The 25,596-nt window shown below is 36.9% G+C and overlaps 2 protein-coding genes across 3 annotated transcripts; one reads left to right on the plus strand and one right to left on the minus strand.

Moving 5' to 3' along the window:
• Nucleotides 1-3: 3 nt before the first annotated feature.
• LOC147569495 (protein LIKE COV 2-like) lies at nt 4-11,713 on the minus strand. 2 transcript variants are annotated; one of them, XM_086655984.1, is made up of 9 exons: nt 11,405-11,713; nt 4,220-5,505; nt 2,573-2,625; nt 2,351-2,460; nt 2,097-2,264; nt 1,772-1,869; nt 1,487-1,613; nt 780-890; nt 4-269 (listed from the first exon to the last, which is right to left on the minus strand). In XM_086655984.1, exons 2-8 carry the CDS (start codon nt 4,331-4,333, stop codon nt 793-795), a joined length of 768 nt encoding a protein of 255 aa, XP_086512110.1. In that variant the 5' UTR covers nt 4,334-5,505; nt 11,405-11,713; the 3' UTR covers nt 4-269; nt 780-792. The 2 variants fall into 2 exon arrangements, with proteins under 2 accessions (XP_086512110.1, XP_086512111.1); XM_086655985.1 differs by lacking the exon at nt 11,405-11,713 and having other exon boundaries at nt 4-283; nt 4,220-4,514.
• Nucleotides 11,714-20,811: 9,098 nt separating this feature from the next.
• Nucleotides 20,812-22,594, plus strand: LOC147569496 (uncharacterized). Its single transcript, XM_086655987.1, has 2 exons — nt 20,812-21,424; nt 21,511-22,594. The coding sequence occupies exons 1-2, from the start codon at nt 20,971-20,973 to the stop codon at nt 22,335-22,337; spliced, it is 1,281 nt and encodes a 426-aa protein (XP_086512113.1). The 5' UTR covers nt 20,812-20,970; the 3' UTR covers nt 22,338-22,594.
• The last annotated feature ends 3,002 nt before the right edge of the window (nt 22,595-25,596 follow it).

Raw genomic sequence — 25,596 nt, forward strand, 5'->3', positions numbered from 1 at the left:
GGGTGAGTTAGAAACATATACACATAAAAACAGTTAAAAATATGTCAATACAATCTTTTACCCCATAAAAGTGAAACAGATATTTGTATGAAGATAAAAAAAAATCTACGAGTTTTTGTGTTTCAGAACCTTCACAATAGAAAAATACAACAGCTATAGCAAAATACACAAGTGCATTAACTATGCACTTACCTAATAACATAAATTCCTCGCCAGACAACTCACTACTTGATTCTTCCTTTTCAATGTTTGATTCCCGATTGTAAACCCTGGTAAAATAAAACTATTTTAAGTTTTAATACTAAATTTTTTAACAAACATAGAAAATATACAAAAGCATTCAAATTGAACTCGTTTTTCATTTTTACCTTCCAAGTCCTCACTATATTTTCGTCTTTTATATTATTCAATTGTCCGGTATATAGATAATCAGCCCAAATCCAGGTAAACAAAAGATGTCATGTAATTCCTGTGGCTATGTGTGTTTTGTTGTATCAACCAAGTTGATGAAAAATTTTGGTTCGAAGTTCTATGAGGTGGGGAATCCACTTTTTCTATAATTACTGCATCGCTTATGATTTGACAGTAGAATCCGGTGCGTGGCCAGAGTTTTAACATGAACTTGGCAAATCCGGTGCGGTGTTTTAGAGTGATACAGCACGGACCAATTTCTAGTTAGCACACATGAACTTGGCAAATCCGGAGTGTGATTGGCTGATTGCTCCATGTGATATAACTTAAGATAAAACGCTAGGATAAAAATTATTAAAAAGACTTACCAGATTTATGCTATTAAAGTCTATTTAGAGGGATCCGGTCGGTCTGACGAGTAATCCTTTCAATAGGAGAGATCAGTTGAGGCATTGTCATTCCCCCAGAAACAATTATTTCTGAAAAAGAAGAGATAAAAGCCATCAGAACAAAATTGGGGCAAGCAACTCTAATTAGGTCAAATTCAGTTCTATGGTACAAAAGCAGGAAACAAATAAACACCCGCGAAAATTTTTTTACCTGCAGAAACTATGCAACTAAAAGCAATAAAAGGACTGACTCTGACAATAACCTTATGAGAATCATGTTATTCTACATATACCTACATAATGCACCATTCAAAAGTTCGAAGATCCTTGAGGTCAAAGTTAATGAAATTTTCAGATAAACCATTAGATCATGTCAGATAAACCATTAGATTATGTGCAAAATCTGAGAACTTTTCATTCATAGTCTAATAGATAATTGTAACAATCAGAAAATTTAGTTTGCCTGCTAAAAGCTTGTACTTTAGCAGCACTGCCACAATTCAACAATGAGATTTATGTAAAGAAGATATATTTCAAGCATAGTTTCAAATAACAAATTTCAGTAAATAAAAGACAGAAAAAAATTACACATGAAGATGTAACCTGAGACCAATACCTAAGGACTAGAAGGTTGGCCAAAAAGTAACCACATTAAAATATATAACAAAGAAGGTTAGAAACCAGACCTATGCCTTCTCGAATGGACAAATTTGGTCTGATGATTTCTTGAGAGTTGACCAGAAAAATATCCCCGATGTATAGATGGTTTGTGGGGACATAAACGCTACATAGCTCCTCATCCCCTTCATCTCTCTACAATATAAGAAAATCTTGAAGTTGGGTTACCAAGAACTAGTGAGACTCAGATACAACATACTGATATCCCGAAGAGAGAAAATAACTAGACTAGGATTTATTTATTTATTTGAACAAAAACAAAATGACTATTATTGGTTTCCACCAATAACAACCTGAAGGACAAGAGATGATGTGATAAATCCAAATGCATATTCACCAATACGTGGGTGACGGATTATTGCAACCTCTTTGAAAGCTGTCGTATTTTGGTCTGCAAATAATGAAAAATGACATATCAGATCAGCTCAAACTAAAGGCTAAGAAATTGCTGCCAAATTTCAAAAAGGAACCATTTTGGCAAGAGGAATAAATCCCGGATATCTGCTACAAGATTCAGTGGTTTGTCCTGGTGTACGATGGCCGTAAGGACTATGCACTATATGGCTATTAGAAGAGCTTCAGAGAAAGAGTAATGATATATTAGTAATATTTTATTACCTGGAGAAATAGCAGAGCTGATCTGTTTAGAGGCTGAATATATGTGCCTAACAAAAGGCATTTTCTTTATGAACCATTCCCCGAGCCAGAAAACGGTTGCACCCATCCATGATGAGACAAATATACCAACGAAAAATACAAATATCAACGACGTAACGAATCCAAGACCTGCAAATATATTTAACACTGAAATTTAGGACATCAAGAAAATGTATGTAGTGCAAGTTACGTATTATCACGTAACCGAGACGTACCAAATATGTCCCAACCAAGCCTTTCATATATTGGACTGAAGAAACCATCAACAAATTGAATAAACCACCATGTGATGAAAAAAGTAACCGCGACAGGGAAAAGAACCACACTGCAATTTCACATTTACATCAGACTTCATGTCAGAAAATCTCAAAGATGATATGAGGAAATGGGGAGAAGAAAACCAATCTTAGAAAAGAATTAGGATTTAGGATCATTACATTCCAGTCATGAACTTCTTTGAAACCCAACTTTGTAGTACGACATAGCAAGCCTGAGTAAATACGATAAAAAGAACGTTAGATGCAGCTTCTGTTTTACATTTGGACAATAACGTCTGTGCGCAGGTTCTGATATATATGAATACAAGTACACACCAATGAAATAAAGAAAATCTTAGGAGTAGCGACTAAGCCTAGTCCCGAGTCCGCCGACTAGTCCCCTTTGCCGACTTTTCCAACATAGCTTTGAGATGAACCCATAGGGGCTGCTGCCTTCTCCCCCTCCCTTTGTTCTTGCTGTGTTCTTTTATTCCCTATTTTTCTCTCTTTGACCCTCCATCTCTTTCCCCATCTTTATTCTTCTTCTTCTCATAATCCCCAGATTAAGATGTTTTGTTTTCTACTTGTTCATGTTTTTTTCTTCCCATGATCACAAGTCATTTCTCTTCAGATAAGTACTTTACCTTTTCTCCTGGGAGCCGTCTTTGCTAAATTCCCACCCCCTCTACTTTTCTTGCTTTCTTTGAACCCTCTATCTCTTTCCCCACCTTGATTTTCTTTATTTCGATGATAGTACTTGTTTGTTGAGAGTAACTTATGTTTAGTGAATCATCAAGTTTTGAATTTAAGGTGTACCTTGGCAAGTTTATTAATATTTAATTCTATGAGTTTCTGAATTTTGTCGATACCTACTTTGGTAGTGTTCACGCACCCATCTGCCTAGCTACTTTGTTTCCTAAATTGGCTAACAATCTTCTCGTTTGCATCAGAAGGTTTATTGCATATGCTTTTAAACCATACCTAATCACTGAGTTTGAGTCTTTGAGATGAAGGACAGGGAATAAATGAGTGTCATGCCAAGCTCGGGAGGAAAAGCTAGGTTGGTTATTTCCTTTACTAAAGATTATAGATTGTTAGAAATCTTGGGGAAAAATGACATATTAATGTTGCAGAATGTCTCTGCCTCTCAATCAAGACTATTTTTTTTTTCTTATGATAAGTACATTTTGTTGCAAGGCAAAATCTCATATAATCACCTCATATGGTTCATCGTATACTGAACTATTTTTCGGGAATTTATGTCAATGTGGTCTTATTTTCGAACGAAGCCAGTCCAGTAAGTACATTTAGCCCGATGTGACATAAAATGGATTGATGGGGCACATAAGAAATATGTGAAGGTTTAAGACTCTCATTAGGTGTACTTGAGGCTTATATCTTGTACGTTTCCAGAGACACTTGTGGATTAAACCTCGAGCAAACTCTTATTCTAAGTTTCTACACCTTAGGTGGTTGTGGTAATGGTTTTTGTTTCTCATCCTGTCTCAATTCTTAGTTGCAACTACTTCCCCAACTTAACACTAAGATACTGAAACCCTAGAACTGCATAATATAGAAGATTTCTGCAGTTTTCACTACGACTCTGTAATTTTAACAACTAAACTTAACATAAATGGCTAAACCCTAAAAACAAAAACAGATCTAATTCACTGGGCTTAATACTAAAATATTTAAGCTGTTCAATTCACTGAGAACAAGAAAAATTGACCAGTAAGATTCAATAGTAAACACTGAGAAAAATTGAAGCGAAAAGAAAGGAGATCAGAGAGAACGATTAAGAGGCGGAGAAATCAATGGATGACTGACCTTACGAGTAGATGAATTAGGGGAAGGAGGTGGAGATTTGGTTGGTTCTTCGGGATCTTCTGGATTTCCACGCTGGCTTAAAGGAATTGACGTGGATTCCTTTTCTTCCGCCATTTTTTACTTGCAGAGATAGAAAGATAAACAGGACTGAGTCCAATTTGTAAACCTAATCTTCTTTTGATTTGAGAAGGAAAAGGATCAAGACGTCCCGATAAGAGAGAAGGAGACTAAAAGACTAGTTTTTCAAGCATTTTGATTTTGACGAAAAAAAAAGTAATAAAATAATGGTTTCTTCAACAAGAAAATAAGTAAAGTTTAATTAAACACTTATTTTTTAAACCAAATTAAACACTTTTTCTAAATCATTTGATAAGGTGGTATAGTATGATTTTATTTTATTTTTGAAATAATTAACTAATGGGAAAATCGAAACTGACACCTCTAGAATTTTTGAAGTTGATTTCAACACTATCAATTATTTGGAAACCAAGGTTAACCTGGACTAACCATTGTTCAAAATATAAAATGATAATACTTGCTCCGATTGGCCTCAATTCTCATCCTTAGAGATTTGTCGTGGTTTGATATTCACTCTTTCTAGTAGTTTGTCTACTAACTAGTTTGATGTTTTGGATTAATAGATTTTCAACCAAACTGAACTACTCGTATTTTAATTTGTTACTCAATCAAAATACCTGGTGTTTATGTGTGTATGTCATCTTTTGATTTATCTACACCTCATGCTGACGTACGGTTTTATGACTTTTTTTTGTGATATAGACTACAAGAGTCCTCATTGCAAGACCAATAAATAATAAATAGATGATGATACAAAGATATATCCAGATTTGTGAATTAAACGTACTATTATGGTCTGATTTGAGTCTTCAAGGTCATATATCTGCCAATAAAGGGCTAAAGCTCATCTAATCTACTTTAACTTTATTTATACTCAAATTCAGTCAATCTTAAATTTGCATTTTAATGGGATCGAACCTGAGACTTCCGGATTGCGGAGTAAATATCAACCACTAAACCAAGAGGTGGTGGATTACGGGTTTTGGGACTAGGAGGAGCTGAAATCACATACCACAGTGAGCTTGAGTGTGGCAGGATGCCTGGCAAAAAGGTGTTTTGAGGCACCAAATAATTACTAAGCACAAACTCTAAATGTTGAAGCCTTGAAAGCGTCTGGCCTACAGCAAATTTTAGGTGGAGCCTCTCCAAAAAAAAAGATGTGCCTTTAACACTTTTGGGCCACTTTTAAATCTCCCAGCTATATGGGCCTGAAAATAATAAACAAACTGAGTTAACAGTTGACCCAAAATATCAATAGTTCGTTGCTGTTCACATTGCACAATGGAACTGATTTAAGCTGTTTTATTTTGGAATTTATATTTCAAAATGACCCCAAAAGAGCCCCATAAGGCAACTTGTAGAAGTTCTGCTTTTGAGTAAGAACTTATCCAACTTGTAATTCAATGGAACACTCGAATGGAAAAAAGAAATTATGCTAGTCTTCTACCCTCCTTTCCATTTTATATAGAGTTGTCAAACTTGATAACTCGTGAACCAAAATGCAGTCTTATGCAGAAGATGTCGTTTGTTATAGTTTTTTTTTGTTGAACAACGTTTGTTATTGTTATAACTAAAAGTCGCGGAAGCTATCGAACCTATCCTAGAAATTGATCCGATTATGAAGATTAATCGAAAAGCTAAGTCAAAATCAAATATGCGAACAGAATTTAACGAGGTTCGGCTTTAAAGCCTACGTCCTCGGGCGAACAAGAAATCTTTATTGAAGGATAGATGAAGACGACTAACACAATCCGCAAGTTCGTCCCAAGATGGTACCGTATAGAAATTAACCTTCTATACTAAATCTTCGACGACCGAGAAATTTAACACCGCTCAAAAACTATGAAAAATTTCTCTCACTCTTGCTCTCTCTCTAGCTCTCTAAAGAAGAGTTGTTGTTGCTTGTGTTGGTGTGTTGATTACAAAGCACTCAACCCCTATTTATATATATTATAAGCCAAAAAATTGGAAACTGCCTATTGAGCCAAAAAATTGGAAACCATCCCAATTTTTGGAAACTGCCTATTGCTGCCTCTTAAACCGCCTCTCCACTTTTGGAAACTACCCTCTTACAATTCTCCACCTCGTACACAATTTGATATATTCAAATTTTGGACGAACACCAGGATACTCCTTGTAAGATATATCTGCTTCTTGTAACTTCATCCGACTGCGCCATATGACCATGGCTGCCTACGTACCCTTTTACAGGATCAAGCCTACCGTAGTTCTACCAACCCTTCACATAAAGAAAACTTTGTCGCCATTACGCCCTTTCGGGCAACTTAACACGAGCCGATTTGTAGCAATTCCAAGCAATGCTGAAACTTGCTACACGTCACCACTTTAGTCAACATGTCTGCGGGATTCTCATCCGTGTGTACCTTCATGAGAGAAACATCACCGTCCTCTATGACATCTCGTACAAAGTGATACCTGACATCGATATGCTTAGTACGAGCATGATGTACCTGATTCTTCGCCAAGTGGATTGCACTTTGACTATCACACCATACATCTACGCACTCCTGCTTAATCCCTAGATCATCCAGAAGACCCCACAACCACAATGCTTCCTTCACACCCTCGGCCATAGCCATATACTCGGCCTCCGTAGTAGATAACGCAACTGTAGATTGTAACATCGATCGCCAACTAACTGGAGCACCATGTACCCTAAATACATAACCAGTAGTAGATCGTCTTCTATCTAGATCGCCAGCATAATCCGAGTCAACATAACCGCTTACCTGACATGTGTCTCCACCAAAGCACAAACCCGTATCAACAGTACCCTTCAAGTACCTCAAGACCCACTTCACAGCTTCCCAATGTGTCTTTCCCGGGTTTGCCATAAACCTACTAACCACACTGACCGCCTGTGAAATATCCGGACGAGTACACACCATAGCATACATCAAACTGCCAACTGCACTAGCATACGGTACACGATCCATATGATCCTTTTCCACCGTAGTAGTGGGAGATTGTTTTCCCGAGAGCCTGAAGTGTGGTGCCAAAGGTGTTGACACCGCCTTCGCATTCTGCATCCCGAATCGAGAAACTACTCGTTCGATGTAACCTTTCTGATTCAAGTACAGTTTCTTACTTGACCGCTCTCTCTTAATCTCCATTCCCAGTATCTTCTTTGCAGCGCCCATGTCTTTCATCTCAAACTCTTGACTGAGTTGAGATTTCAACTTATCTATCTCCACCATGCTTCGAGAAGCAATAAGCATGTCATCCACATACAAAAGGAGATAAATAAAATCACCTTCGCGAAGTTTCTTGATGTATACACAACAATCATAGTCACTTCTGCGAAAACCATGCTTTAGCATGAAAAAATCAAATCGTTTGTACCATTGGCGAGGGGATTGTTTTAATCCGTAAAGAGATTTCCTCAAACGACATACTTGATTTTCTTTACCCTCAACCTTGTATCCCTCAGGTTGAGCCGTATAAATTTCTTCTTCCAAATCACCGTGCAAGAAGGCGGTTTTAACATCGAGTTGTTCCAGCTCAAGATCACTATGAGCAACAATACTCAATAGCACCCGAATAGAAGTATGTTTCACGACCGGTGAGAAAATCTCATTGTAGTCGACCCCTTCTTTCTGTGCATAACCCTTGGCCACTAGTCTTGCCTTATACCTTGTACCCTTGATCTCGGAAGAATCCTCTTTCTTCTTGTACACCCATTTACAACCAATAACAGACTTTCCTTCGGGCAATGGGACAACTTCCCATGTCTTGTTCTTGTGAAGAGACTCCATCTCTTCTTGCATAGCAACCAACCAACTCTCTCTTTCCTCCGCGGTAATAGCTTGTTTGAAGGTGACCGGCTCGTCGTCTTCCACCGAGAGTGCATATTCAACAAGATTTGCCTGCCCATAATGCCTAAGAGGTTTGTCTGACCCTAACCTCTGTACCGGCTTATATAACCGTTTCGGCCTAGTGTGTACCGAAACATCCTGCTGTTGTTGTTGTAAAACTTGTGTATCTTCCCCTTGAACCTCCTCATGATCGGGTTCATCAATTTCCTCATCCTGAGTATTATCCTGATGCTCCACCTGATCATGATTCCTAGAAACCGGTTGGTCTTCGGTTTCTACTTCCACTACTTGAGCTTTAGTAGACCCAACATCACCACAGCTAGGCACCGTAGCTTTCGCCATAGCTACAATAGACGACTCATCAAACACCACATCTCTGCTGATTACAAACTTCTTGTCTTCCGTACACCATAGCCTATAACCCTTGACTCCTGTAGCATATCCTAAGAAAATTGCCTTCTTTGCTCTATTGTCAAGTTTGTTACCTTTGACATGGTAATAGGCCGTACAACCGAAAACCCTAAGTCTCCCGTAATCTGCATGTTCACCTGACCATACCTCGTAAGGTATGCCGCCATCTAAAGAAGAATGTGGAGACCTGTTCACAATATAACAAGCTGTAGCAACAGATTCTGCCCACCATTCCACGCCTAATCCCGAATTGGAGCGCATACATCTAGCCTTCTCAAGTAGTGTACGGTTCAATCTCTCTGCGACTCCATTCTGTTGAGGTGTGTTTACTACTGTCGAGTGCCTCACAATGCCTTCCTGATTACAAAACTCCTTGAATGCCCCATCCGTGTATTCGGTCCCATTATCCGACCTTAACGTCTTCAGCTTTCGACCAGTTTTGTTCTCAACCATTGCTTTCCACACCAGGAATGTGTTGAATACCTCATTCTTATGCTTCAGAAAATAAAGCCAGACAAATCTCGAATGATCATCAACGAATGTAACAAAATACCTGGAACCACCCTTGGAAGGTAACTTTGCCGGTCCCCAGACATCGGTGTGTACGTAGTCTAACACCTCTTTGCTCCTGTGCTTGCTTGTAGAAAACGTCACCCTGTGTGCCTTCCCGAACACACAATGCTCACAAAACTCCATGCAAGGCTTCTTCATGTCCTTCAACAAGCCTTTCCCGCATATCAAAGATAGACCCTTTTCTGACATATGCCCAAGGTGCATATGCCAAAGCCTCGTACTAGCCGTTGGATCCCTTCCACTGATTCCTACTGCTACATCTCCAGTAATTGTTGTCCCCAAAAGTTTGTATAAATTACCGTAACGAGTACCTCTCATTACCACCAAAGAACCCTTAACGACTTTTATGGAGCCATTCTCTATAATTATCTTACAGCCGTTCCGCTCCAACACACCAAGGGAAATTAGATTTTTCCGCAAATCGGGTATGTGTCTTACGTCCGTCAATGTTCTCACCACTCCATCGTGCATCTTGATACGTATTGTTCCGAGTCCCACAGTTTTACATATACTATCATCACCCAGTATAACTGTACCACCATCTATACTCCTATAGGTAGTAAACAACTCCCTATTTGGACACATATGGTGTGACGCCCCTGAATCAAGCATCCACTTATCGAAGATCTTCTCAGACACCTCTGTCACCGAGAAACATTCGTCCGCCTCTTCTGACACATATCCCGCCTCTTGCATCTCTTGTTTCTCCTTGTAGCCTTCGTTCTTTTGCTTCAACTTTCTCTTTGGACAAGCCGCTTTAAAGTGGCCAAGCTCACCACAACTAAAGCACGTTTTCTTGAAAGAGCCTCTAGATTTGGATCTAGATTTCCCGCCTTTTCCCTTTCCTCTTTCATTACTCCTCCCCCTTGTTACAAACAACCCCTGTGCTTGTTCCTTGTCTACTCCACCCGACGCCATACTGCTAGTAGCAACCTTACGAAGGTCATCCGCTAATAGCGAATTTCTCGTCTCTTCCATGGTTAGACTATCACCAACAAACATCAAAGTTTGAACAAGGTTCTCATAGGATTTAGGTAATGAAAGTAACAATATGAGGGCTTGGTCCTCATCCTCAACCTTAACATCAATATCCTTCAAATCTGAGATAATCCTGTCAAACCTATTCACGTATTCCTGAATAGAAGAACCCTCTTCCATTCTACATGTGAATAATTTGGATTTTAAGTAGACCCGATTCGTTAAAGTTTTCGTCATGAATTTGCTTTCTAGCTTTAACCACACACCCGCCGCCGTTGTTTCTTCGTCTACTAGGAACGCCACGTCCCTCTCAAGACACAACATAATGGTAGCCCGTGCTTCGAGATCTAACTCTTCCCAATCCTCATCTGACATATCTCCTGGTTTCTTTCCCGTCAACGTCTTGTGTAATTTCTGCGAGATTAGCAGATTCTTCATCTGCATCCGCCAATAAGAAAAATCGTTTTTCCCATTGAACTTCTCTATCTCATATTTCCCTGCTTTGACCGTACCACTTCTCGATCCCATCTTCTCTTCGTTCAATCTCAAACAAGGCTCTGGTACCAATTGTTATAACTAAAAGTCGCGGAAGCTATCGAACCTATCCTAGAAATTGATCCGATTATGAAGATTAATCGAAAAGCTAAGTCAAAATCAAATATGCGAACAGAATTTAACGAGGTTCGGCTTTAAAGCCTACGTCCTCGGGCGAACAAGAAATCTTTATTGAAGGATAGATGAAGACGACTAACACAATCCGCAAGTTCGTCCCAAGATGGTACCGTATAGAAATTAACCTTCTATACTAAATCTTCGACGACCGAGAAATTTAACACCGCTCAAAAACTATGAAAAATTTCTCTCACTCTTGCTCTCTCTCTAGCTCTCTAAAGAAGAGTTGTTGTTGCTTGTGTTGGTGTGTTGATTACAAAGCACTCAACCCCTATTTATATATATTATAAGCCAAAAAATTGGAAACTGCCTATTGAGCCAAAAAATTGGAAACCATCCCAATTTTTGGAAACTGCCTATTGCTGCCTCTTAAACCGCCTCTCCACTTTTGGAAACTACCCTCTTACAGTTATAGTTTTTCAACAAAAAAAAAAACGTTTGTTATAGTTATTATGTCAGTTATTTCTATTTAAACATATAAAATATTTTTGCCATTATTGAGTCATCATTGTCGAATGCTTGCATAAGATTTATGCATTATATTCACAGAAGTGAAAGTGACATACCACTTACAAAAAAAAAAAGCTAAAGTACATATGTGAGAGGCAAAGTAGTAGATTAAATTTAGTCTCACGACTCCCGTGGTTGAAGCTAGTGCTTAGATTTATGTAAATTTGCAATGTATGTAAATTTGTCTCGATGACATAAGAGTAGTCAAGTGCTTTCACAAGTCCGAGTCCATTTTGTGGAGCCCAAACTTTTATTAGCATGAGATGTATAACAAAAAGTTCAAACAGCCGGAGTAATCGTAAAATGATAAGCAAAAGCTCATCTAGTTACTACATCAAATACTAGTAAAGGGGAAAGTGATTGAGATTGAAGAACAACATGATAAGCATTAACCCAAATCTGCCAAATCAAATTCTCACAATAAAACACAGAGTGCTTGTTTGATGGTTATCTCAAACTAAGATAAGTTATTAATGTGTGTTTGGCAGGTGGTGAAATGAATTTCAAAAAATGTGTTAAACGGTGAGAAATAGTATATGCATGAATCAAATCATTAAATATTCATGAGACCCAAAAGTTATTCATAAATATAAAACCGACCATTTGTTGCAAATGTACTTGTTCTAGAATCCCCATATAGATTTCTTCTTTTAAATAAGGGAAAGGGTTTTTTAACAAAAAAAAAAAATAAGGGAAAGGGTTTAACAACTTCTCAAATCGTGAAACATGTTTTTTCTTCTTTTCTATTAGAGGCAAAACACATAAAGTTTTCAGATTAATTAGACCCGACTTAAGTGTATATCAGTCAGTTAGCTGATCAGCTAATAGACACGAGCAGGATTCCGAAAGTACCCACCTTATAGTATTTGTAATTGTACATATAATAGATGAGTTTTACGATTATCAATATAACATTTTATAGTTCTTTGTCTAATTATCTTGGAGCTAACCGTCCATAACCTGCCATCCTAGCTAGTTTCGGTCTTACAAGCAACAAGCGGGCTTTGGGCACCTTGACGTCTTGATGCAACGGATAAACATGTATGCTTTGCTTTTTTCATTAACGAGTAAGTTGTGTATGTATACAACTCTTTCCTATGAGAGAACTATCCATTCATGGGCTACAAATAATATTGTGAGTAGGGACTTAAGAAAGTTGTATGGAGAAAAATGCGAAAGATCCAACTCTTTCTTCCTTGTTAGTCGGTCAATATTTTCATGATTTAAGATGTTTCTAGTCAAAAAGTTTTCCACCTAGACCACATTAGGACAAGTTACACCGAATCATAAAGGGGCCAAAATAACTTAACTGCCTAAGTTTGATCTGTCATATCAAGAGTGCCAAAATTTAGTTCAAAAAAAAAAAAAAAAAAAAAATAAGAGTGCCAAAATTTCAGTGAGATAGACTTTAGCACTGGGCCCAAACTCCATTAGGCCCCATTTAAGTTACCCAACTCTCCAGCACCACCATAGTCGCGGTGGAGACAGTTATTATTTATTCGGTTTTTAGCGGTTACCTTCGGTTACCGACGAATCAATACATCTCTTCGTTAGTTTTCATCCTCTTGAAGGAGGCTTAATCTGTGAGAATCAGTCTCATTTCATCTTTTACAACCCCCCTCTTTCTTTCAATCTCTCATTCACCATGGATAGTTCACAATCCTTGTTCATTCAACAATTCGATGCTCTCACTACGGATGATCCTATCATTCACACTGTAGAAGAAGAACTTCCCATCACTACTATCCACAATATCAATCGTAATGGTATTATTAAGTTTTCGAGTTCTAAAAAGGTGGAGATAGGGCAGGCCATGTTGAGAATGTCTAGAGTCTTGCACGGTCCAAATAGATTCACAATTTCAGAAATTTCTGATAATCTGTTCATGATTAGGTTTATGACTGTATCAGAACTAGAATTGGCAATTGAATCATCCCCATGGGTAATTATGGATGACCTCATCATTCTTAAACCTTGCGAACCAGATATTCCCCCTTCAGCACATAGATTTGATCAGGCCTGGTTCTGGATTCAACTACATGGTATCCCAACTAGACACCTCAACAGTAACACTATAAACACTTTGGCCGGAAAACTAGGGAGATTTGTTGAAACCACACCGGAGGATGCGTTCAAGTGGAGTGTTTATGGACGGGTTAGAGTAGAAATTGATATCACCAAACCACTTCCTTTGAGAATTAACTATAAACTTACTAATTACAAACTTATCTCGGTTGATATTCGATTCGAACGACTTCCACGTTTCTGTGTTTACTGTGGTATGCTAGGTCACACGATTAAGTTTTGCCCGAATATACTCAAATTGGCGGATCTCCTACATCTAGAAATATCTGATGATCAAAGGCAAGCAGTATTAAAAAGAATGGAACCAAAATACCCTGAAACTTACAAGGTCCCGTTTGTTAACCGAGGAACAGGAAGGGAATTGAATTCTTTCTCCCCGGCAACAGTTGACACTTTAACAAGTTCGGCAGAAGCACCACACATGGATACATCCCCTAACAAAATCTACCCTTCTGTTGTTTCTGTTTCTGAGAGTTTTCATTCTATTTCTCCTAATGTTTCTAATGCTAAACGTGTTAAATTCACTGTTCACAGGAATCCGATATTGACAGGGTATCCAAATCCTCTTGGGGATATCTCCTCTGAAGTAACTCATCTTGGTGATTCGATTAACATAGAAGGACCTATATCGGCATTGAATAATACTACTATTGCTCACTCAGAGGAAATCGAAGATCGAATTAGACGTACTTTCAAACGTCAAAACAAAGTTAACAATCGTGAAAAAAATGAAGATAGGGGTTCGGCATCCTTAATGCCGATTGATAAATGAATTGTTTTGCCTGGAATTGTCGGGGGCTCAGGAATGACCCGACAAAGGCTACACTTAAAGGATTCCTGCATTCTATCAAACCTAAAATTGTGTTCCTCTCTGAAACTCATCTTAATTGTATTTCCTCTATACCTAATTTCGATTATTTAGGTCTTAATAAGTACCACCTTGTCCCCTCCCAAGGAAGGAGTGGTGGTCTCCTGTTGTATTGGTCTTCGGACATAAATCTTTCCATTAATTTTTCCACTAACAATGTAATTCACCTTACAATTACTTCGGACTCTTCTAGTCCGGTTTGGGATTTATTTTGTATTTACGGTCCCCCCACAATTAGGGATAGGGACTCTTTCTGGAACTCCTTACTTACTGTTATCAATGCTAATTCGAGACCCATATGTTGTATTGGTGATCTTAATGCTATTAGTTCTACAATAGACAAATGGGGGGGTAGTGACAATCCTCCCTACATCAGAAGGTTTCAATCCTTTATGAGACAGGCTAGACTAATGGACTTGGGGTATAATGGACCAGGATACACCTGGACCAATGGTAGATCGGTTAATATGTTGACTAGAGAAAGGTTGGATCGAGCCCTTTGTAACCCAGATTGGCTTCTAGTGTTCCCTACTGCTGGTCTTTTTAATCTTCCTCGTTATAATAGTGACCACTCGCCTATATTACTAAGAACGGAGTCTCGACCTAAAATCCTGGATACTATCTCGAGGTATGAAAATTTTTGGTCTAAGCATAAAGATTATAAAGATGTGGTGTCACAAGTTTGGAATTCTGCCAATGGTTCCTTTCATGATAAAATTTCTACTGTTAGAGACCACCTTAGAGTCTGGAGTAAAGGGGCTTTTGGACTTATAAATAAGAGACTTAAATGTCTCAAAAAAAGATTATCCGCCATTCAATCCCTAGCCCCAACTACTGATCTTTTACATGTTGAATCTAGTCTGCAGGAGCAGATTATACATCTTGAGGAACTGTATAGAACCCAATTGGAACAACGATCGAGATCGAAATGGGTCAAGAATGGGGACAGAAATACGAGAGCTTACCACGTCTCAATGTCTCAAAGAAAATCAAAAAATAGAATCTCCCAACTGAAATTAGCATCAGGAGTTATGACACAGGATGAGGATGAAATTTCTAATGCTTTAATTGCTCATTTTCAGAATTTGTTTACGGTGGAAGAAATATCATCTCCACCGACTGAGTTACTTCATGCATACCATGCAATCTCAGATGTTGAACTACAAGAACTCAATAGAATTCCAACAGAGGACGAAATCAGACAGGTTGTGATGCAAATGGACCCCGCTAAAAGCCCGGGTCCGGATGGAATGTCTTGCCAATTTTTTCAGCATAACTGGGATCTTATAGGTGATGAGTTAGTAAGTACAATTCAATCTGCTTTTGGTTCGGGTTCTTTTGACCACTTGATAAATACTACTACCCTGGCCCTAATTCCTAAGGTCAGATCTCCTTCTATTGCCTCTGATTTTCGTCCTATTGCTTTATGTAATTCAACTTACAAATTCATCACTAAACTCATAGCAAATAGGATTAGCCCTCTTTTGGATAATTGCATCGGTTGGAACCAAAATGCGTTTGTCCCAGGCAGACAAATATTGGATAACATAATAGTGACCCAAGAACTTATGCACACTATGAAAAACTCTAAATCCAAAAAGGGTGGTTATGCCCTCAAAATGGACATGGCCAAGGCTTATGATAGAGTAAACTGGACATTCCTAGAAAATGTTCTAAAAGCCATGGGGATTCAGGGAAACATCCTTAGCCTTATAAACTGTTGTTTGACTACTGCCCAATTTAGTGTCCAAATTAAGGGGGGGCTTTTTGGTAATTTTAGATCCTCTCGTGGCCTGAGGCAAGGGTGCCCTCTATCACCCTACCTGTTTATCCTAGTGTCTCAGTCTCTATCTATTCTCATTAATCACTATGAAGTACAGGGATTATATACAGGTTACAAGATAAATAATTACTGCCCTAGTATCACCCATCTGTTATTTGCTGATGACCTCATCTTCTTTGGGAATTCAACTGAAGCAAATCTGGAGGCAATTATTCAAATCATGTCCAGCTATGAAAACTTCTCAGGCCAAAAGGTGAATTTCGACAAATCAGCATTATACTTCGGCCCAAGTGTCTCAAATGAAATCAAATCATCTTTTGCAAATAGCTTACGTGCACCAATTATGCTTGATGACTCAAAATATTTGGGAGCCTTGATCCTGAAACCGGGAAACCGTATCAACAGTTACAATTGGTTAGTTGACAAATTTCAAAGTGCGTTGGCAGGGTGGAAGACAAAAATGACAACACAGGCAGGAAGAACAGTTCTTATTAAATCGGTTCTTCACTCATATACTACTTATCCATTCAGTCTACAACAAGTACCCAAGCAAATTATTCATGCTCTTGAGAAATTAGAGCGTTGTTTTTGGTGGGGGCATTCAACAGAAGAGAGAAAGATACATTTCATTGCCTGGGATATAATAGCTAGACCAAAACATGAAGGAGGTCTAGGGGTTCGTACCCTGGAGGAGGTCAACCTCTCTTTATTAGCTAAATTGTTATGGAGACTACTACAATCTCCAAATTCAATTTGGGCTAAAATTCTAATAGGTAAATACACTCCAGAAATGCATCTGAGACATTATATACCATCATCAAAATCATCAACCCCCCTGTGGAAATCGATTATGAGTATCAAAGATACCATTTTCGAAAATATTATTTGGAAATTGGGCGATGGAAGCAAAATTAATATTCTCTCTGATCCCTGGATAGAGGCAATCCCAAATCACACTCCCATTCCAGTGTTTGAATTACCTCCTCAAGTCACTCTCGTATCGCACTTAATCAATCAGAATACAAAGAGTTGGAATATATCAATACTTCACCAACATTTTGATGATGAAACAGTAGCAGCTATTCTAAGTATTGTAATTCCAACAACAGACAGAGAGGATACATTAATATGGTGCAAAACAGTAACAGGTAAGTTCTCAGCAAAATCTTTCTATACTACAATCACTAGACACCCTCCCCTTCATCCAGACATCTCTGACTTCCCTTGGAAGAAATTTTGGAGTAAAACAAATATGTTACCTAAAATTCAATTATTTGTCTGGAAGGTCATTCATAATGGGATCTCGGTTTTAGACAATATAGGAAAGATCATTACCACAGTAACTAGCACATGCAAAATTTGTGGCCTAGAAAATGAGACAGTCATACACCTTTTTATATTGTCCTGGATTTAAATCTATTCTTAATCACATGAATCCGATCTTCACCGATCAGATTAACAGTAACCCTATTGCTACAATGAAAAATCTACTCAATACAAATAACTGTTCAATGGATTATTGGTATGATTATACTTATCTTATTTGGCATTGGTGGAAGGCAAGAAACGAGTTAATCTTTCAAAATCGTCCAATCAATTATCACCTCATCATCAAGAAGATGAATGGGGACCTCAGGTATGTGCCTTCTTCCCCCTCCTCCTCTAATAATGATAATTCTCACCAGGTTGCAGAATGGACTCCACCAGCACAGGGAGTTATAAAAATAAATGTCGATGGCACTTATTCTTCCTCAAAAGCTTCAGCAGCAGCTATCGCAAGAAATCATGAAGGACTGATTTTAGGGACTAAAACGATGGAGTTTAACCCCAAATCAGCTCTTCATAGTGAGCTAATGGCGGTGGGATTGGGGTTGGATCTCGCTGAAGAGATGGAGGCAGTCCCTCTTATAATAGAAACTGACTCACAAACCCTAGTGGACTTCCTATCCGACGGCTCTCAACAAATCCCTTGGAGATTATCAGATGAAATTGATCGCACACATGGACGGCTACAGGCAGGCCATGCTACATTACAACACGTGGGCCGGGAGTGCAATACAGCTGCGCATGACTTAGCGCATTCTATTTTAAGTCCTTAATATTGGCTACTGTTAATTCATTGCCCCTTTCCGTTTATCTTTCATTCTGTTTCAACCCTTGTAATTGTATGGAACAGTTTGTTTCAATGAAAGGATATTTCAAAAAAAAAAAAAAAAAAATAGCAAGAAATAGAACTACCACATTCAAAAGATTGGCCAGTCAACAAACTTCAAAATCTTGAAGGTCTCTCATCTCGGAAAAAATGGAATTCATAGTCACGGAATTGACCAACGTAAATCGTAATCCTTTTTCCAAAAAAAAAGAGGGTGGCATATGTAAAATATAAATATAAATGTATATGGTGACTATGCAATGTAAACCATTTAAAGAGATTTTTTTATTATAGTTTTCTTAAAATGGCGTATGGGCTGCTAATTTGCACGATGTATTTTCGAAGTGCTCTTTCCTACGAGTATGCACACGTAAATAATGAAAAGAAAGATGTTTATGTTTTTAATTATAGAAGTTTACACATTTAAGAGATGATTTTCATTTTTTTTTTTTTTTTTGTTGAAAGGTGGTTTTCATTCTAGCTTAGCTACAAAATCATATATCATCACAATATGAAAAGGATTTATAAATAGAAGAAGGAATATTGAAGGGACCCACATTTATTTGATGTGGGTTTATAATTAAGTTATTTTATGTTGAAAAGGTTTATAAGTTAAGTAGAAACCCCAATAGAATAGACCTTAAGACTCACACAAAAGATATAGTATATAAGATACCAAATATCTTACTCAAAGAGAGTTTTAATTTAATATTTTATTCTTAATTAGTTGTATATGCGTTATAAACATGTGCTTTTTAAGGAAAAAATTTATGTATTACGTACTTCAACTTTTTTATTTATATATAAAAGAAATTCTAACTAATATTGCAGTCATAAAAAATGAAACTGAACATAAAAAATAAGACTTATAAGTAACTTTTTGCCTCCAAGAATTTTTAGGTGATTGCAAAAGCCTTTATAGTTAAAAATATTTTTCCAACTACGTCGTTCATGATCAAGCCAAGTAGGTAAAAGAGTGGGGTCTTGGGAAAGTTTTAGAATCCCATCCAAAATGATATTACTAACCTCAAAGTTGGAACATATGGCTCTCGCTCCCCGAGTTTCTCCATCATGGTTTCACGATCACAAAACACACCATCCAGGACCGTGGCTGACAATTTTGGGGCCCAGTGTCAAACTTTAATCGAAGCCATTTCACAAAAATTCGAGTTAAAAAAATTTTTTACACGCGAAGTAACAAGCACAAATTTGAAATAATTTAGCTGAAAACGTTATAATAAATCATTGATTAACCAAATTAATTGTGTGTTCTGTGATTGTCATAATTAAATAAAAGTCTTCCAATTTGTACAAAATTTTAAAAAATTAGAATTTCGATTTTTCTTTTCCACGGAATCTGAAATTAAGGTTTAGAAAGATAGATTGAAGAAAAAAATTAAAAAATTGCTTCTTGTGGGAGTTGAACCCATGACCTAATGTGCCCGGACCAATCAACCTTACCAAATGAGCTAGGATCCATCTATGCTTTGTAGTCGGTCTTCTTTCATTATATATGCTTAATTAGACAAAGACAAAGACAAAGAACTAATGGGCCCCTAGTGGTGGTGGGCTCAGTGCGGGCGCCCTGCCCGCACTGGCCCATCCACGGGCCTGACACCATCCTTAATAAAGACGAGTTCTCTACTCTACTCAATTTAATACGAGAGTGTAATCCATACTCGCAGGACACGAATAGTCATATACATAATTTTGTTCTTAGTCCATGCATAATTTTGCTAGGATGGTTCGAGAGTGTTACATATTATATCTTTCAAATTAACTCAATTCAAATCATCCTCCTCCCATGTATTCTCACTCAACTGGTTAGATAAGACTTGAGAGAAATAAAAGATTTTTTTTTAATTTATGATGTCGGCAACCCAACTCAATTGCTATCCAACTTCTTTTCATAATTAATAACAAAAAGAATGAACATTCATTTCCACAGATGCCAAAACCTCTTCTTTACCTTACCTTCTAGCTTCCCCACCAAACTCCTATCTCACTCAAACACATAAACAGTCAAAGTCTTGTATGTGAATGTGAACATAATATAAAATCTAAAAAAGGAAAATAAAATTAGGTTACATTTTAAAATATTAAAAATAAATAAATAAAATTAAAAAACAGATTAATGATAGGAAAGAAAAAAACTAGACAGACTCTGGACATACATCTTCTGTGACTTGTTGTGGTTTGTGTTTTGATGATTCTAATCTATTAAATAACGAATCACGAAAAACTAAATAATTTTTCTTTTTCCCTGTCCGTCCGGATTGAAAATATGTGTATGATTAAATCTAAACGGGTTTATACTTTTTCTCTAATTTGACCTATGTCAACACATTCAAAGATCATAGACATTTTTATGATGTTACAAGTTTGACCAAAAGAATTGAGGTTTCTGAATTTCAATTTTAACCGGATTTGTCAGTCTTTGACTTATATAATATTCAAATCTCACAAAACTCAAAACTATGAATCTGTCCACGTCATCTGAAGTCAAAATATTTTATAAAGTCAAAGCTTCATTCATAATAAAATAAAATAAAAAATTGGAGCTTTTTGTCAAATTTAGCCAAATTATTCTGATTTTGACAGGGAGGAAAATGAAGTTTTAGAGAGAGAGAAAGAGATGAGAACTGTTCATCTGGCGGCGGTGCACGTTTTCGGATTTTATTAAATCAAAATCTGATCATTTGTTTTTGTATAAATAGGAAGTAAATTTTCTAGAAATTTCAGAGTTTGGGTTTGTTCTGATTTTGAAATTCAGTGATTTTTAAAATCCAAGGAAATTGAAATTACATGTGCATTTTGAAGGTGGCGACTCCAATAAGAAAAACCAGTGGTGGTGGTGGTGGTGGTGGTGGTGGTGATGAGAGAGAAACTGATGATAGAGGAGGATTTTATGATGATGATAATAATCAAGAATCATCAGTAGCACCCATGTTTGTTGGGTATAGTAGAACCCAAGAAATGTCAGCTATGGTATCTGCTTTGACTCATGTTGTCTCTAGTACTGGTACTGATCTTCATAGAGGAGACAGGGTTGGTGGTGGTGGTGGTGGTGGTGGTGGTGGAAGTGGAAGTGGCGGTGGTGGTTCTTATACTGTTTCATCACCTTCTTCTTCTTCTTATTCATCTAGTTCTTGGGGTGGTAGTGGTAGTGGACAGAAGAGAGTACGTGAAGATGATCAAATTAGTACGGATGGTTATGGTGGTCAGTTTTCTGATTCTGTGAATTTCAGGAATTTTAGAGGTACAGACTCTAATTCTCTCTTTCTCTCTCTATAATTCTCTAATTCTCTCTCTCTCTCTAATTCTCTCTCTAAACCTTGTGTACAGGATCAGCAGAAGAAGTTCAAGGAGCAATAATAACAACATCAACAACAAGAAACATAGAAGCTCCATTAGTAGATTCTGAAAATACATCTTCTTCAAATCAAGAAATAGGAGGAGGAGAGAGAAGAAGAAAATACAGAGGAGTAAGACAAAGACCATGGGGAAAATGGGCAGCTGAAATTAGAGATCCACATAAAGCAGCTAGGGTTTGGTTAGGTACATTTGATACAGCTGAAGCAGCAGCTAGAGCTTATGATGAAGCTGCTTTAAGATTCAGAGGTAACAGAGCAAAACTTAATTTCCCTGAAAATGTTACTCTTAGACCATCAATCTCTGTTTCTCCATCTACCCATTTCTCCATTTCTAATTCTCCATCAACCCTTTTCTCTGTTTCTCAAAATAATCCTTCTTTCATTCAATCTCCATTAGAGCAGCAACAACAACAGTTGCAGAGAAACAACTCGGATACTATTATTAATACAAGAGATTATATTGAATACTCTCAATTTCTTCAGAATTCTGAATCAACTTTTCAATTCAGACAACAACCCATAAATCAATTAGACCAAATGTTTTATAATTCTTCTCTTCTTCCTCCTTTTCAATCTCCCTCACCTCCAATTACTTCCTCAATTTCTTCTTCTTCATCTTCCATTGTTTCTCCATTCTCCACTTTTCTCTCAAATCAACAACAACAACAACAAATGGGTAGTTATAATTTCCGACCACCAGAAACCCAAGGTCAAATGGGAATTCGCCGGTCAAACTTTCCGGCATTTCCATCCATGGATTCTGGTCATTATCCACCGCCTCCTCCTCCTCCTAGTTGAATCCGTTTCTTAGACAAAAAGAAAAAAGAAAATTCCCCTCGTGTCCCTCTCCTAAATTTTATCCTATTGTTTTTTTTGGCCTGGTTTTAACACGTTTCTTAAGTTTGTAGTCTTGTTGATTTATACAACCGTTTGAGATTTAGAATTTTGTGTTTTTGTGGTTAGAGTATGTCTACCCAAATCGCATGCTAATGTGGTCAAATGAAAGTGAAATTATTAAAAAGATTTATCAATGAAAGATATTTACTTTATATTCATAGGAATCTATTGTTCTTCTTGTAAATGTCCTTTTTGATATTTATATTTCTTACTCTACTTTCATATCGATTCTATAGTATTTTTAACACGGAATACTTCCCAAAAAAAAAACACTGAATAACTATAATGTTAAAAAGTGCCTAAGTCACCCTTCTATTAATAAATATTAAAAATATTCTGTATGATAACGCGGTATGTGAGAGAAAAGAAATGAGATGCGCATTTTCAGTCCCGTGACAAAATTGAAATTTTGAATTGGATAAAATATTGGGATGCTATTTTTAATTTTTAGAAATTGACTACGATAGTTATTACAAAGACATTGGATACATCAATAAGGTGTGATAAGTATTATAACCTCCGAATTTAAACCTTGAAAGAAATATGTCTAAAATCCAACTAAACTATTGGCTTAAAACCCAACTTAACACATTTTTATACCCTTTAACAAAAAAAACACATTTTTATACCTTTAATAACTCAAATTTAATAATGAGGGGTTGGGCAAAAGGCCCAAAATCAGCCCAACAATATGTATCAGGCCCACTGCAGATAAAGAATGAGGGGCAGGTCCAAAAAAGTCAGGCTAGGGGTGGAATTTCCGAAACACCCTTCTTCTTTTTGAAATTTACGAAACGACCATCGAAAAATTCCCGGGAAACTCGAAAATTTCTGACAAGTAATCTGACACGCCTCCCATCAGACTGTGTACTTTCCATAAATTCACAAAATTGCCAACGAAAAATTCCCGGGAAATTCGAATTTTTTTGGAAAATAGTCTGACGCACCTGACATTAAACCTTGTACTTTCCATGAATTTACAGAATTGCCATTACAAAATTTACCAACTTGCCATTTTCGTTCTTTTTTCCAGATTTATTTCTTATTTCTTTTTTATTTTCTCCCACACATATTTCTCTCTCCAATCTCAACAAATTTCGTTCTTTTTTTCCAGATTTATTTCTGATCTCTTTCCAATCTCAACAAATTTCTTCATTTTTGGTAGTATTTCATTGATTTGTATAAAGAAATTTTCTTGTGTACCGGGAACTATTTAGTGTACTGGTCATTTTTTAGATATGTACTACACATTTTTGTACTGGGAATTTTCTTGTGTACCGGGAATTGTTCTGTGTACATGCCATTTGGTTATGTACTTGAAATTTTTGTAGTGGGAATTTTCTTGTGTACCGGGAATTGTTCTGTGTACTCGTCATTTGGTTATGCACTAGACATTTTTGTACTGGGGAATTTTCTTGTGCACCGGGAATTGTTCTATGTACTGGTCATTTGGTTTAGTACTGGACACTTTTGAACTGGGAATTTTCTCCTGTACCGGAAATGGTTCTGTGCACTGGACATTTGGTTATGTACTTTGATGTTTTTAGAGATGAAGAAGATAAAATGTGAAACAAATAAGAGTGATGAAGAAGAAAAATAAGAACATAAAACTTTTAGAGAGAGAGACAGAAAACTTTGATGTTTATAGAGATTGAAAGAGATGAAGAAGATAAAATGTGAAACAAAATAAGAATGATGAACACCCAAAAATGAGAACATAAAACTTTTAGAGAGAGTAAGAACAGAAAATTGATGTTTTTAGAGATTGAAAGAGATGAAGAAAATAAAATGTGAAACAAAAAAGAATGATGGACATCCAAAAATAAGAAAATAAAACTTTTAGAGAGAGAAAGAAAAGAAAATTTATGTTTTTAGAGATTGAAAGAGATGAAGAAGATAAAATGTGAAAAACAAAATAAGAATGATGAAAAGAAGATTTTTGGATGTATAAATAAGGAGAAAGAAGGAGTTGAAACAAAATATAATGGGAGGGATCCAAAAAAATTGGCTGAAATTTCGTCAAAAAATGGCGCCATTTTTGAATTTTCAGAAAATCTGAATGTTTCTCTGACATGACGTCATGTACGGGGAATTAATTGATTCGCTGTCGTCCGTCAGATTGTCAGAAAACACAGAAATTTCCCGTGGAGGGGTAAAAGAGGGATAAATAAAATAAAAACCGGGAAACTGTGAGCTGTCCTGACAATTTGGACTGGGTTCTAATTTTTTTTTTGGGCTGGGGGTAATGCTTATTTACCCTCCATTTTTTGGGCCTCTCCCTCAAAAATCCTTTAATAAACTGTGAATTTCACTTCCACCGAGAAACGAACCTATGACTTCTAGGGCTTAGGAGTGCATATATACCAACTGAGATATTACTTATCGACATTGAGATGCAAAGGTATTGATACATCAATAAGATGTGATAAGCTGGAAAACCGCTGATTTAAGCTTTGAAAAAAATGTGCCTAAAGTCCAACTAAACTATTGGCCTAAATTCAACTTATCACATTTTTATACCTTTAATAACCAGAATTTAATAAACTATGAATTTCACTTCTGCTGGAATAAGAATATAGGACTTTCAAAATTTATGAGTACATATACTACCAAATGAGTTGAGCTATCACTTTTTGACGTTGATACACTTTGGATTAAGAAAACAACTTGTAGTTGCACGTGCACGAATTGACAAAGTGGTCCATATTTGGTTGCTCAAGTGGTGGATGGTGTTGACATAAAATCCCAAAACTCTAGAGATCCCAGATTCGATTTCCGACAAAAGCGGAATTCGCAGTTTTTTTTTTGAATATTTACTGCGATGGTCATTACAAAGACATTGATATGATGTAATAAGCACGATATCTGCCAATTACTACTTTATTTATACCCAAATTCAATATTCATGGATTTGCTCTTCCATGAGATCGAACCTGGATCTCCACATTGTAGAGTAGACCAACTGGGCTACCAGTTGTTGGCAATCCGTAGTTTATTGAACTTGAGTTAATTAAGGTATAAATAATGTAATAAATTTGTCAGACTTTAAGCTCTATGTTGTTAGGTTTTAGATTTCTTCATTTATTAGTTTACTTTAGACGGTTATCGTGTGTACCGCATCTTGACGTTGTATTAATGTCTTGTAATGACTGACTTATAT

This window comes from Eschscholzia californica, unplaced genomic scaffold, assembly GCF_041429995.1.
Source record: "Eschscholzia californica isolate CP2 unplaced genomic scaffold, dmEscCali1.0.p SCAF_1, whole genome shotgun sequence".
NCBI classification, from domain to species: domain Eukaryota; kingdom Viridiplantae; phylum Streptophyta; class Magnoliopsida; order Ranunculales; family Papaveraceae; genus Eschscholzia; species Eschscholzia californica.